Raw genomic sequence first — 13,476 nt, forward strand, 5'->3', positions numbered from 1 at the left:
TGGTGGCTAGATCTATACCCACACACCTACCCAGCTCCTGGCACACACACTCTTCTTTAAGGGGACTCCTCCTCAGCTGACCTCCAGCACCCTGTGGAATAAAGGACCAGAGTGAAGAGGAAACAAGGGGTGTCTGGCTGACCAGGGGATCCTCTTCCTGGAGGCCATTCACTGCAGCTGGGGTACCAAGGGACACTGGGTGAAACCACCTTAACAGGCGGGGCTTTTAGTCACCCTTTCTGCTGTCGGTTTCGTTTCTCACCTCTTAGTTTCCCTTTTACAACTTGGAAACTGAAACTGGCTTGAGGATGGCCCTGGGAAAGACAACTCCCCCAGGAGATGGGAGTTGGATGGTATCCACCAATCCCATCCCCACAAGCTTGTCACCCAAAACAGGCTCAGTAAGAGCAGGCACTCGCTGGAGGTTGGGCTGAACAGTGGGAATTCTAGGGTTCCGCAGAACAAACTCTGGAATTCCAGTCTGCCCTTTGCCAGACTCTTAACCTCTCTGACCCTCACAGAAATAATCCTTAAAATGGGTTTAAGAATAATACCTACCCCATAGGTTGTGTGGATTAAGCAAGAGAACATTTAGCAGAGAAAACATTAAGTAAATGCAAGTATTGTTATTCGTTCACTGTACATCTATTGAGTGCTGGCTGGGTGCCAGACATTGTGCGAAGAAGACAATGTAAGACGTGGTTCCTGCCCCAGGGGCTCCCAGAGCAGTGGGGGAGACAGAGGAGACACAGAGAGTCCAGTGTCCTGTGTACTAGGAGAAAAGAGGGCACAGAAACTTGGTGGAAATTCAGGCAGAAGAGTTTCTTTGGGGTCACCTGTGGTGTCAGTGAACACCTGCTTGAGATGAGTCTTAAAAGACTGGGAATGCGGCCACGAGACAGAGGGCACAAGACCGGATAAGGCTGAGAAGTGTGAACCATCCTGCTATGTGCCAGGACTCGGCTGTCAGATCCACGTTGGCATGGAGGGCAGGGAGGGGAGAGGGGAGAGCTGTGCCTGGACAGGTGGGCAGGGATTGAAACTCGGAATGCCATTCATTCATTCATTCAACAAACATTTGTTGAGTGCCCGCTATGTGCCAGGCAGGTGTCCTGGGGATACAGCAGTGAATAGGCAAAATTCTCGGACTGCAGAGAGCTAACACTCTAATGGTGGAGACAGATAATAAACAGGATAAATAAGTAACATTATAATAATTAAGATGGTGATAAGTGCTAATCAGGAAAATAAAGCAGGGAAAGAGGTTAAAAGGTACTGACTACGTGTGTCGGGGGGGTGAGAAGTGGCAATGTTCAGGGGTTCAGTCTCAAGAAAGGTGGCTAGGGAAGGTCTGAAAAGCAAAGACATGCATTTGAGCAAAGACATGAAGGAGGCGAAGAGTGAGCGGTATGTATGTCAGAGGGAAGAATGAGAGAAAGTGGGACTTCCCTGGTGGTCCAGTGGGTAAGACTCCATTCTCCCAATGCAGGGGGCCCAGGTTCGATCCCCGATCGGGGAACTAAATTCCACATGCATGCCGCAGCTAAGAGTCTGTATGCGGCAACTAAGAAGTCCACACGCCCCAACGAAAGATCCCGTGTGCCGCGACTGAGACCCGGCTCAGCCAAAAATTTAAAAACAATAAAATAAATAAAAACAATTAAAGAAGAATGGGAGAAGGAACAGCAAGTGCAAAGGCCCTGTGGCGGCAGTATGCCTGGTGGGATTGAGGAATAGCAGTGTGACTGGAATGGAATGATCAAAGGGGGAGAGTGGGAGGGGATGAGGTTTGAGTACAAGGGTAGGGGGCAAATTGTGTAGGATCTTGAAGACTACTAAGACTTTGGCTTTTACTCTGATTGAACTGGGGAGCCACTGGGGAGTTCCAAGCAGAAGAGGGACATGGATGGACTTTCATTTTAACGGTATCACACTGGCTGTTCTTGGGAAGATTGGATTAAAAGCAGAGGGTGGGGAGTGGAGGTGAGAGCAGAAGCAGGAATTCAGTTAAGAAGCTACTACAACAGTCCAGGCAAGAGATGTGGCGCCTTGGATCAGAATGGTAGCAGTGAAAGGTAGGGAGAAGTGGTATGATTCAATTTTCTTATTATGGAAAATTTCAAACATGAACAAAAGTAGAATAATACAATGAACCTCCACGTACCATCCCCCATCTTCAACCATTATCGACCTGTAGACAGTTTTTTAAATGTTTATTCAGGTCTTCTGCCCATTTTAATTTTTATTGGCCACCCGGCACGCAGGATCTTAGTTCCCCAACCAGGGATTGAACCCATGCCCCCTGCAGTAGAAGCACAGAGTCCTAACCACTGGACCACCAGGGAAGTCCCAACCTACAGACAATCTTGTTTCAATGATATCTCCATCCACATCTCCCCTCCTGTATTATTTGGAAGTGAATCCCAGACCTCATATCATTTCACTGGCTATATTTTGAGTATAAACAGGTCTTGCTAAAGGATAGAGTGTGATGTGAGAGAAAAATTAGAGTCAAGGACCACTCTAAGGCTTTTGGCCTTAGCACTGGAAGGATAGAATTGTCCTTAACTGAGAAGGGAAAGACTGGGCCAGGGCACAGTGTAGGCATGAAGGTCGGGAGTTCGGCTTTGGAAGCAAACTTGAGTGTCTAATGAGATCTGAGTTGGCTAGGGAATTGCATATTTGAGTCTGGATTTCAGGGACGAAGTCTGGGGTTGAGATACAAATGACCAGCATAGATATATTTAAAGCCATGAGGCTGAGTGGGTTCACCAAGGGAGCGAGTATAGAGCAAGGCAAGAAAAGGACCAGTGACTGGGCCCTGAAACACTTAAGAGTATTAAGTGATTGGGGAGAGGCAAGCATCCGGCAAACAAGAATGCGAAGGAGTAGCCAGGGAGGTGGAAGAAAAATCCGGAGTGTGTTTTGATAGCCAAGTGGAAACATTTTTCTAGGAAAGAGAAAGTGATCCACTGGGTCACATATGAGGTGAATCTGCGCTGACTTTGTCCTGAGGGCAGTGGCAAATCAGAAGAGCGACCAGAGGTGAAATGACCATTCTGGAAAGATTGGTCTGGCTGCTTCTGTGGGGAGGAAGGATTGCAGGGGGCAGGGGTAGATATGTAGGGAGAGGTGTCAGGACACTGTACAGTGATCCAGGTGAGAGGGAAGGTGACCCGGACTTGGCTGGAGAAGGGATGGGATTCTAGGTCTACCTTGGGGGAAGGGTGAACAGGACTTGGTGACTACAGGTAGGAGGTGAGGGAGAAGACAGGATGGCTATCAGCTCTCTGGCTTGGGTACCTGGGTAATGGATGGAGGGTACTATTAACAAAGGGAGGAAGATACAAGGAGGAGTGGGAAGTGGGGAGGTCTACAAGGGTAGCTGTTTAAGCCAGAGAGCTTAAAATAGTTGTCCACATTGCCTAATGCTTCCGATAAGTTCAGGAATATAGGTCTGAGAAGCACCCAAGAGGCTACTGGTGATCATTGTGGGTGAAATGTAAGGGAGAGCTGGGAGCAGAAGCCAGATCTTAGGTGCGGGGTTGAAGAGTAAGTTGGGTGAGGAGGATGGAGACCAGGAGTGTAGATAACACTTTCAAGAACTTTGTCGTGAAAGGGAGGAGAAAGACCAGGTGTTAGCTGGAGGAAGTGGTGGGGTGGAGGGTGTTTGTTGTCTTAAATACCATTTGGGGGGGAAAAAAAAACCCTCAATCATGACACGTTTCAATTTAAACTCTCCAACTGGCTAACCCCAAACGGAAAGAATCACATTTCTAATTACATAAATTCTAAAAGTCTCCATATTTTCAAAGTTTGGTAGTGCCTGGTCCTTAAACAGTCCTATATTATAACTGTTTAAAGAGCAGTGGCAATTTCGCAAACCAAAGTCAACAATAAAGTGAGATTCCAAACATTTGTCCTATGTTTATAATGACAGATAATGAGCTTCAAGGCAATGTAAAAGTTGTTCAAACAAAAGTTATTCAAACATTCAGACCTTACATCTTAGTTTAAAACATTTTTTTGAAGCATAATTGATTTACAACACTATATCAGTTTCAGGTGTACAACATTGTTATTCAATATTTTTACAGGTTATACTCCATTTAAAGTTATTATAGGCACTTCCCTGGTGATCCAGTGGTAAAGAATCTGCCTTCCAATTCAGGGGACACAGGTCTGATCCCTGGTCGGGGAACTAAGATCCTACAGGTGGCAGGGCAAGTAAGCCCGCACGCCACAACTGCTGAGCCCATGTGTCCTGGAGCATGCAGGCCACAACTAGAGAGAAACCTCCACACCACAACGAAGAGCCCACGTGCTGCAATGAAAGATCCCGCACACCTCAATGAAGATCCTGCGTCTCGCAACAAGACCCAATGCAGCCAAAAATAAATTAAATAAATAAATAAATAATAAACCTTTGAAAAACTAAAGTTATTATAATATATTGGCTCTATTCCCTGTGCTGTACAATATGTCCTTGGAGCTTATCTATTTTATACACAGTAGTTTGTACCTCTTAATCCCGTCCTCCTATTTTGCCTCTCCCCACTTCCTTCTCCCCACTGGTAGCCACCACTTTGCTCAATAGACCTTACATATTAGTTTTGATTCATTTCATTATTCATTTTCATGAGATATCTGGGAGTTCAGCAGCTTTCAAGATTTGGAAAGGGGGAATTCCCTGGCAGTCCAGCGGTTGGGACTCTGGGCTTTCACTGACAGGGACCAGGGTTCAATCCCTGGTCTGGTATTTAGGAATCTGCAGGCCTCGCAGTGTGGCCAAAAAAGAAAAAAAAAACGATTTATAAAGGGAACATGGGGCTTCCCTGGTGGCGCAGTGGTTGGGAGTCCGCCTGCCGATGCAGGGGACATGGGTTCGTGCCCCAGTCCGGGAAGATCCCACACACCGCGGAGCGGCTAGGCCCATGAGCCATGGCTGCTGAGACTGCGCGTCCGGAGCCTGTGCTCTGCAACAGGAGAGGCCACAACAGTGAGAGGCCCGCGTACCACAAAAAAAAAAAAAAAGGGGAACATGCAGTCGATTGTGTATTGGTTTTATGGTTTATAGAAATGCCATGCAGTTGGGCACATGTCTATGGTCGTGGGGGAAGAGCTAGTAGTTAGGAAGGGTGTGGGCTGGGTTTTAGGAAGGAGGAAGATGCATAAAGATGGGTTTTCTCTTAGCTTGTGTTCCTCCAAATGCAGAGCCTGAGACAAGGATTTGCATGAGACTTGTTTTGGGAAATGATCCCAAGGGACAGGTGTGGGGGATTGAGAAGGAGGAAAAAACAGTCCAAGAAATATCATGAAATTGATCACTACTGTGGGCAGCTGAGCTTTGATCCCACTGGGGACCCTCTAAGGAGCAATGCAGAACATGCCTCAAAATTATCCACCTGAGAGGTGGAGGAGGGGAGTATGCACTCACTGCACTCGCTGGTTCCTGTCTTTCAATGGGCCAAGGCTTACCCCCGGGGTGTTAGCTCCCTGGAACTTCCATATTTGCTCAGAATTACTTGGAAGGCTTGTTAAGACACAGATTGCTGAGTCCCACTTCCAGAGAACCTAACTCAGGTAATTCTGGGCTAGCTGCTGAGAATTTTTATTTCAAAGAGGTTCCCAGATGATGTTGATTCTGCTGGTCTGGGGTCCATACTTTTGAGAATCAATAACTTAGAGGTTTGAACTTTGAATGGTGACAACATGGGGGAGAAGGAAAGTTGACTCAAAGTCATGGAGTTGTGAGCCAGCATTCAGTGTTCTGGAATTGCAAGTGTTTGGCCACGTCTGGTATGTTTTGAGCACTCTCAAAGGAGAGACTGAGAGGTCAGCAAGAGCTAAATGGTCAAGAACCCTGAATGCCAAGCAAAGGAACTTGAACTTGATTCTGTAGGTAATAGGAGCCATTGGAGAATTTAAAGCAGGGGAGGATTCTGTTTCTATTTGTGCTTCAGAAAGAGCACAGTGGTCTGGGTAGAAAGGGGTGAGCTAGGGGGACATGACCATAGAAGTCTACAGAATGAACAGCCTGATCTTGGCACTCGTGGGGATGTGGGGCCTCTCTTAACGAGCATGATGGTGTCACAATCCTTGATGTGCAATCTGAGAAGCTATTGATTCCACAGTTTCTGGCCCTGGGACCCTCCATGTAAGGTCCTCCAGCCTCTTCAACCTTCTCTTTCAAGTCGTGGATGGAGTCATCAGGGTCAATGGCATAAGGCTTGCCCTGGCCACTGGAGTCCTTCATGAAGACCTGGATCTCAGGAGGGAAGGTCTCCAGCACCTGGAGGCTCCTGAAAGGAGAGACAGTGGTGTCCACTGGGGCCACATGTCCTCTTGTTTTCATAGTTTTGCCTTTCCCAGAATGTCATATGGTTGGAATCATCCAGTGTGTAGTCTTTTCAGACCGGTTTCTTTCAACTAGCAATATGCATTTAAGCTTCTTCCATGGCTTTTCATACATCACCACTCACAGTAACAAATTATTTTTTTCTTGTGATGAGAGCTTTTAAGATCTACTCTCTTAGCAACTTTCAAATACACAACAATATTGTTAGCTATAGTCACTACACTATACATGACATCCCCAGGACTTATTTATCTTATAACTTGAAGTTTGTACCTTTGGACCACTTTCAGCTAGCTATTTCACCCACCTCCCACCTCTGGCAACCAGTCTATTCTATGTATCTGTGAGTTGTTTCTTCTTTTTTTTAAAGAGTCCACATATAAGTGATCTCATACAGTATTTATGTTTTGCCCTCTGACTTAATGCACTTAGCATAATGCCCTCAAGGTCTATCTGTGTTGTCACAAATGGCAGATTTCCTTCTTTTCATGTGGCTGAATAAAATTCCATTATCTATCTATCTATCTATCTATCTATCTATATCTATCTATCTATCTATCTATCATCTATCTATATCTATATGTCACATTTTCTTTATCCATTCACCTGTTGGACACTTAGTTGTTTCCTAGTCTTGCTTTGCCTATTTTATTTTATTTTTTTACACACGCTGCATGACATGCGGGCCTTAATTCCCTGACCAGGGATCAAACCCATGCCCCCTGCAGTGGAAGTGTGGAGTCTTAACCACTGCACCACCAGGGAAGTCCCCTGCTTTGCCTATTTTAGAATCAGATTATTTGTTTTTGTTTGTTTGTTTGTTTTTTGCTATGGAGTTGTTTGAATTCCTTATAGATTTTGGATATTAACCTCTTATCATACATGTGGTTTGCAAATATTTTTTCCCATTCCTAGGTTGCCTTTTCATTTTGTTGATTGTTTCTTTTGCTCTCCAGGAGCTTTTTAGTTTGATGTAGTCCCATTGGTTGCTTTTTGTTTTTGTTGCTTGTGGTTTTGTTGTCATACCCAAAAAATCATCACCAAGACCAATGTTAAGGAGCTTTCTCTTTATGTTCTCTTCTAGGAGTTTTACAGTTTCAGGGCTTACATTTAAGTCTTTAATCCATTTCAAGTTAATTTTTACAAATGGTGTAAGATAGGGGTCCACTTTCTTTGTTTTGCATGTGGGTATCCAGTTTTGCCAACACCATTTACTGAAGAGACTATCTTTTCCCTGTTGAGTATTCTTGGATCCCTGTCAATTAGTTGCCCGTATGTGTGTGGATTTATTTCTCGGCTCTTGATTCTGTTGCATTGGTGTATGTGTCTGTTTTCATGCCAGTACCATACTATTTTGATTACTCTAGCTTTGTAGTATAATTTGAAATCAGGAAAAGTGTTGCCTCCAGCTTTGTTCTTCTTTCTCAGGGTTGCTGTGGCTTTTGAAGTCTATTGCAGTTCCATACGAATTTTAGGATTGTTTTTCCTATTTATGTAAAAAATGTCATGGGAATTTTGATAGGGATTGCACTGGATCTGTAGATTGCTTTAGGTTGTATGGACATATACTCTCTGAGTGAGATGTGCATGTAAATGATTTGCCTAAGACTTATTAAAGCAAAATGAAAAAGTCAAAGAAACTGCTACATTAGAAAATACTAAACGTGTAGAGTATGGGCGGCTGGTGTGTGCTCGGGATGACCCAGCCCCCTCCAGGCCAGAGAGGTGGGTGGGAAGTAGCAATTACAACAGACAAGGATGACCCTCCCTGTTTACCCCTCCCTCTGGGCCCATTTTATTTCGGGCTGCATCGTTTAAACTCAAAACACACTTTTAATATAGGGCCCTTGTAGCCATCTTGTTGTGCTACTCTTCACAACCCATGAGCAGGGTCACAGGAAACTGTCAACAGGTCTGGCTTTCCATGTTACCACTCATACAAGCCAGTGCTTTTCCACACTTGATCTACAGATCACAGACACGTGAGGATTATGCAAAAGAACAAGAACAAAGCTTTATTGTAAGTTTCACATCGAAACAGGGTCCACACGAGGCCCAGCCTGGGAGGAGGTGGACACTGATGGCCTCGCCGCAAAGTTATTGGCTCAGGCCAACTTCCTCCTCTTAAACCCCAAGGTAATGAATGGAGACCTGGAGGAGAATGACTTGGTCGATGGCCCAGTGGTTTTTTGTCCAGCCACGCCCTGGGCAGGTGATGAGGGGGCCCTAAGAGCAAGGCTGCACCTTGCTGTGCCCACTGTGGAGCTGAGGCTGATAGGAATAGAGGCCGGAACCGACACACCCCTAAAGTCAGCCTTGGCTGGGCATGGGCTGCACCCTCCGCTGGAAGTAGGGGGGCCCTGCCTGGGTGCGCCCCCAGGGATGTGATGTAAGATGGGGGCAGCAGTGCCTCCAAACCTAGGCTTCTTCTTAGGGCTGGGTCCCGTGGTCACCATGGGGTGGCTCTGGTGAGGAGGGCCCCAGGAGTTCAGGCCCACGCTGCCCCCATTGCTGTGTGTGGTGCTCGGGGGCCCCCTCTTTCATGATGTCACTCTGAGAGCTGCAAACATGCAGCTCAGATCATCTAGGGCAGCCGCTCTGCTCCCAAAACCCAGCTGTGTGCTGGCATGGGTGCCCACGGTGGAATTTCTGGATGATGAACACCCAGAAGATGCTTGTGCGGGGCCGCCCGAAGCTGGGGGGCCGGGAGCAGAGGCAAAGGCTGGGGCTTTCCGTTTCCTCTTCTGGGGAGAGATGCCACAGGCGGTGGTTCCTCGCTGCTGCCAATCAGGGCCCCCAGGGATGTGCATTAAGATGGGGGCAGTAGTGCCTCCAAACCTAGGCTTCTTCTTAGGGCTGGGTCCCGTGGTCACCATGGGGTGGCTCTGGTGAGGAGGGTCCCAGGAGTTCAGGCCCACGCTGCCCCCATTGCTGTGTGTGGTGCTCGGGGGCCCCCTCTTTCTTGATGTCACTCTGAGAGCTGCAAACATGCAGCTCAGATCATCTAGGGCAGCCGCTCTGCTCCCAAAACCCAGCTGTGTGCTGGCATGGGTGCCCACGGTGGAATTTCTGGATGATGAACACCCAGAAGATGCTTGTGCGGGGCCGCCCGAAGCTGGGGGGCCGGGAGCAGAGGCAAAGGCTGGGGCTTTCCGTTTCCTCTTCTGGGGAGAGCTGCCACAGGCGGTGGTTCCTCGCTGCTGCCAATCAGGGCCCCCAGGGATGTGCATTAAGATGGGGGCAGTAGTGCCTCCAAACCTAGGCTTCTTCTTAGGGCTGGGTCCCGTGGTCACCATGGGGTGGCTCTGGTGAGGAGGGTCCCAGGAGTTCAGGCCCACGCTGCCCCCATTGCTGTGTGTGGTGCTCGGGGGCCCCCTCTTTCTTGATGTCACTCTGAGAGCTGCAAACATGCAGCTCAGATCATCTAGGGCAGCCGCTCTGCTCCCAAAACCCAGCTGTGTGCTGGCATGGGTGCCCACGGTGGAATTTCTGGATGATGAACACCCAGAAGATGCTTGTGCGGGGCCGCCCGAAGCTGGGGGGCCTGGAGCAGAGGCAAAGGCTGGAGTTTTCGGTTGCCTGTGCTGGGGAGAGCTGCCGAGGTCCCCGATGGCATAGGTCTCACCCCGCAGCGCTCTGTTGATGCGCCGGAACGCTGCTTCCTTTTCGGAGTCTAGGTCTTCGGCGGTGACCCGGAAACCCGGCTCAGGAGCTGGAGGCAGCCTCAGAGGCTCCCCTCGCCTGTGCGGCAGCAGAGGAATCCTGCGTTTTCGGGGCCTGGGACTGTCAGATGTGCGGGAGCCCTTCCTCCAGGGCCCTTTCTGCCCTCTTGCTGTCTCTGCATTTTTGTCAGGCTGGCTTTTCCTCTGGTAAACCACCGGAGCTGCAGAGGGCGATGGAGGGCCCTCCTCGCCCCCTGTCTTCGCAGACTTCTGGGGCAGCCCTTGCGGTATGGCGGGACCCCTCCTTCTCTTCACTGGCGGGAAACCTCGGGTGGAGCTATATGAGCTGGTGATGGCGTTTCTTTGGGGGCAGGAGCTCATACAAGAGGTCTGTTGTTTCCTGGCAGATCTGTCCTCTGCCCACTTGGCGTGGAGGTCTCTCTTCAGAGGTCCAGGCCTGGGCACGAAGAAAGAGCCCCCCAGGGGCCTAAATGCAGATCGTGCGCCCCCGGTGTCATCGGGGCCGCTTCTCTGGTCTTCGTTCTTCCCTGTGACTGTGGGGACTTCCTCCTGCTTGGCCATCCCTTGCCCGCTCTCTCCCAGGGCCCTCAACACCGTCTTCTCTGTGCTGTAGTTCGGGACACAGCTGGGTGTCGTGGCCGGCACTGGTTGCCCCCGCGCCACACTGACAGTGACTGTGTCCACTGCGGACACTGAGCTGCGGGACGTCGTGGAGGTGCGAGCACCCATCACTGCCTTCTTCCGATGGCCTCGCCTGAAGATGGAGATAAGGATCCCCATAAGGAGTGCAGCGTCTGCGGGATGGTAGAATGGGGTCTCAGAGACTCTGTGGCAAAGCGCAGATGGCAGAGTCACTGGACACTTGTGGGCCGGCCTGCGAGTGGATAGCCGCCCATAGACAGCTGGGTGAGCCGGGCCGGCCACGGGAAGTCGGTGGGCGCGGGGAGCGGGCTGGGGGCAGCCGAAACCTCCTGGCAGGTGCTGGTCCCCCAGTGCCCGGGACGAGGGTGAGGGGCAAGGCCTACCTAAGTAACTGCTCCTAGAGAACTTGAGTGAGGTCGGTCCGTGAATACAGAGCTGGGCTCCGAGCACTCTCCTTCAGCTGCCAACTCGGCCAAAAGCGGAGTGCGCGCTCTTTGGCCTGTTGCCTTTTTATACTCTGAAACCTGTGAGCGAACAATGGGCGTGCGTTGGCGGGGCGCAAAAGTTTAGGGAGGGGTGGCGCATGCGCAGAGTACACGTCAGGCCCTGGGGCGCACAGGTGAGGATGCGCGCCCCTGGACCGTCTAGCGCTTCTGAATCTCCCGGGGGTCTGAGGGCTGGAGGTGTTTGCCTTGAGGGTGATGAGCTTCTTGGCAGGACAGCTGGCCCTTCTCCCCTGGCCGCGCCCCAGTGCTGTCGGGGTAACTAACTGTACTGGACGGGATCCCCGCCCAGCAAAGTGGGGCAAGGTCGCTGTCTGTGCAGCTCCCACAAGAGGCGGCAGCTTTGGCAGCAGCGCCTCTGCGTCCTCCTGCCCTTTCCCCTGGCGGCACTGGAGGGGAGTCGCTAAGAACGGAAGTGCCCACACCATCCAGATCCTGCTGGGTGACACCTGAAGTGGTGGCCAGGGCTGGCTGAGAGGGCCATACTTACCATATGACCCAAAAACCCACTCCTAGGCAATTAACCAAGAGAAAAACTTTTCACAAAACACATATGTGAATGTTTTAGCTATCTTGTCCACAATTCCTAAATATAGGACTATTGAGGTTATCCAATTTTCTTGAGTTTGTCATTTTTTAATTGTTCTTGGAATAACACTATGTATACGTATTGTTTCACAGTCTAGAGTTAATATTTTACCAATTAAATAAAATTCAGAAGGCTTACACATCCATATAGATTCTTTTACCTTCCACTCTTTGTTATAGCTGTCATATGTGTCACCTTTATATGACGTCAACGCCACCCTCTGAGACTGTGGTATCCTTTTTTCATACATATACAGGGAATTGCCTGGCGGTCCAGTGGTTAGGACTCAGCACTTTCACTGCTGGGGCCCCGGGTTCAGTCCCTGGTAGGGGAACTAAGACTCCTTAAACTTAACCCCACTCTGGGGCAATGTCCCAGCCAGGCAGAAACTGCAGGTGGAGCTGGAGACCTTGAAGAGTTTGGCTATACTTCCAGCTCAGCCCAAAGCCCAAGGATGATTCTGGACTTTCATTCTGACTCGTGCATTTCAGATCTTTCTGGGTTTGGACCTGGTATATATGTCCCTCCCAGCCCGCCCTGCCTGCCCCTTCAGTTGTCACCCCAAGCAGGATCTGGTTGGCTTGGGCACTTCTGGGGTTTTTTGTTTGTTTGTTTTGGGGTTTTTTTTTTGCACTTCTGTTCTTAGCGGCTCTCTCCTCCAATGTTACCAGGTGGGAGGGCAGGCGGACGCACAGGCGCTGATGCCAAATCTGCCACCTCGGGTGGCGGCTGCTGAGCCAGGTACCCTGCTCTCCAGCTTTCCTGTTCTGGTGGCCGGGGACCCATCCTGTACAGTTAGAGCCGGCCGGGGGAGAAGGGGCAGCTGTCCTGCCAAGAAGCTCATCACCCTCAAGGCAAACACCTCCAGCCCTCAGACCCCCGGGGAGATTCAGAAGCGCTAGATGGTCCAGGGGCGCGCATCCTCACCTGTGCGCCCCAGGGCCTGACGTGTACTCTGCGCATGCGCCACCCCTCCCTAAACTTTTGCGCCCCGCCAACGCACGCCCATTGTTCGCTCACAGGTTCCAGAACTGCATCCCAGCAACAGGCCAAAGAGAGCGCACTCCGCTTTTGGCCGAGTTGGCAGCTGAAGGAGAGTGCTCGGAGCCCAGCTCTCTATCCAAGGACCGACCTCACCCAAGTTCTCTAGGGGCAGTTACTTAGGTAAGCCCTGCCCCTTACCCCCGCCCCGGGCACTGGGGGACCAGCACCTGCCAGGAGGTTTCGGCTGCCCCCAGCCCGCTCCCCGCGCCCACCGACTTCCCATGGTTGCCCCGGGTAAACCAGCTGTCTATGGCCGGCTATCCACTCGCAGGCCAGCCCACAAGTGTCCAGTGACTCTGCCATCTGCGCTTTGCCACAGAGTCTCTGAGACCCCATTCTACCGTTCCGCAGACCCTGCGCTCCTTTCTGGGGGTCCTTATCTCCATCTGCAGGCGAGGCCATCGGAAGAAGGCAGTGATGGGTGCTCGCACCTCCATGACGTCCCGCAGCTCAGTGTCCGCAGTGGACACAGTCACTGTCAGTGTGGCACGGGGTCAGCCAGTGCCGGCCACGACACCCAGCTGTGTCCTGAACTACAGCACAGAGAAGACGGTGTTGAGGGCCCTGGGAGAGAGCGGGCAAGGGATGGCCAAGCAGGAGGAAGTCCCCACAGTCACAGGGAGGAACGAAGACCAGAGAAGCCGCCCCGATGACACC

General features: G+C 50.5%; 1 protein-coding gene across 1 annotated transcript in view; it reads right to left on the reverse strand.

Moving 5' to 3' along the window:
* The window catches only part of LOC307181156 (uncharacterized protein), a 30,030-nt gene extending 16,565 nt beyond the window's left edge, over nucleotides 1-13,465 (reverse strand). The window contains exon 1 of the mRNA XM_079946597.1: nucleotides 31-13,465. Within this exon, the coding sequence (XP_079802723.1) occupies nucleotides 8,899-10,821 (1,923 nt within the window). The 5' untranslated portion in view covers nucleotides 10,822-13,465 and the 3' untranslated portion in view covers nucleotides 31-8,898. The remainder of the gene's footprint in view (nucleotides 1-30) is intronic.
* Nucleotides 13,466-13,476: the final 11 nt, after the last annotated feature.

The sequence above is a fragment of the Stenella coeruleoalba genome (assembly GCF_951394435.1).
Source record: "Stenella coeruleoalba genome assembly, contig: scaffold_404, whole genome shotgun sequence".
Classification (NCBI taxonomy): domain Eukaryota; kingdom Metazoa; phylum Chordata; class Mammalia; order Artiodactyla; family Delphinidae; genus Stenella; species Stenella coeruleoalba.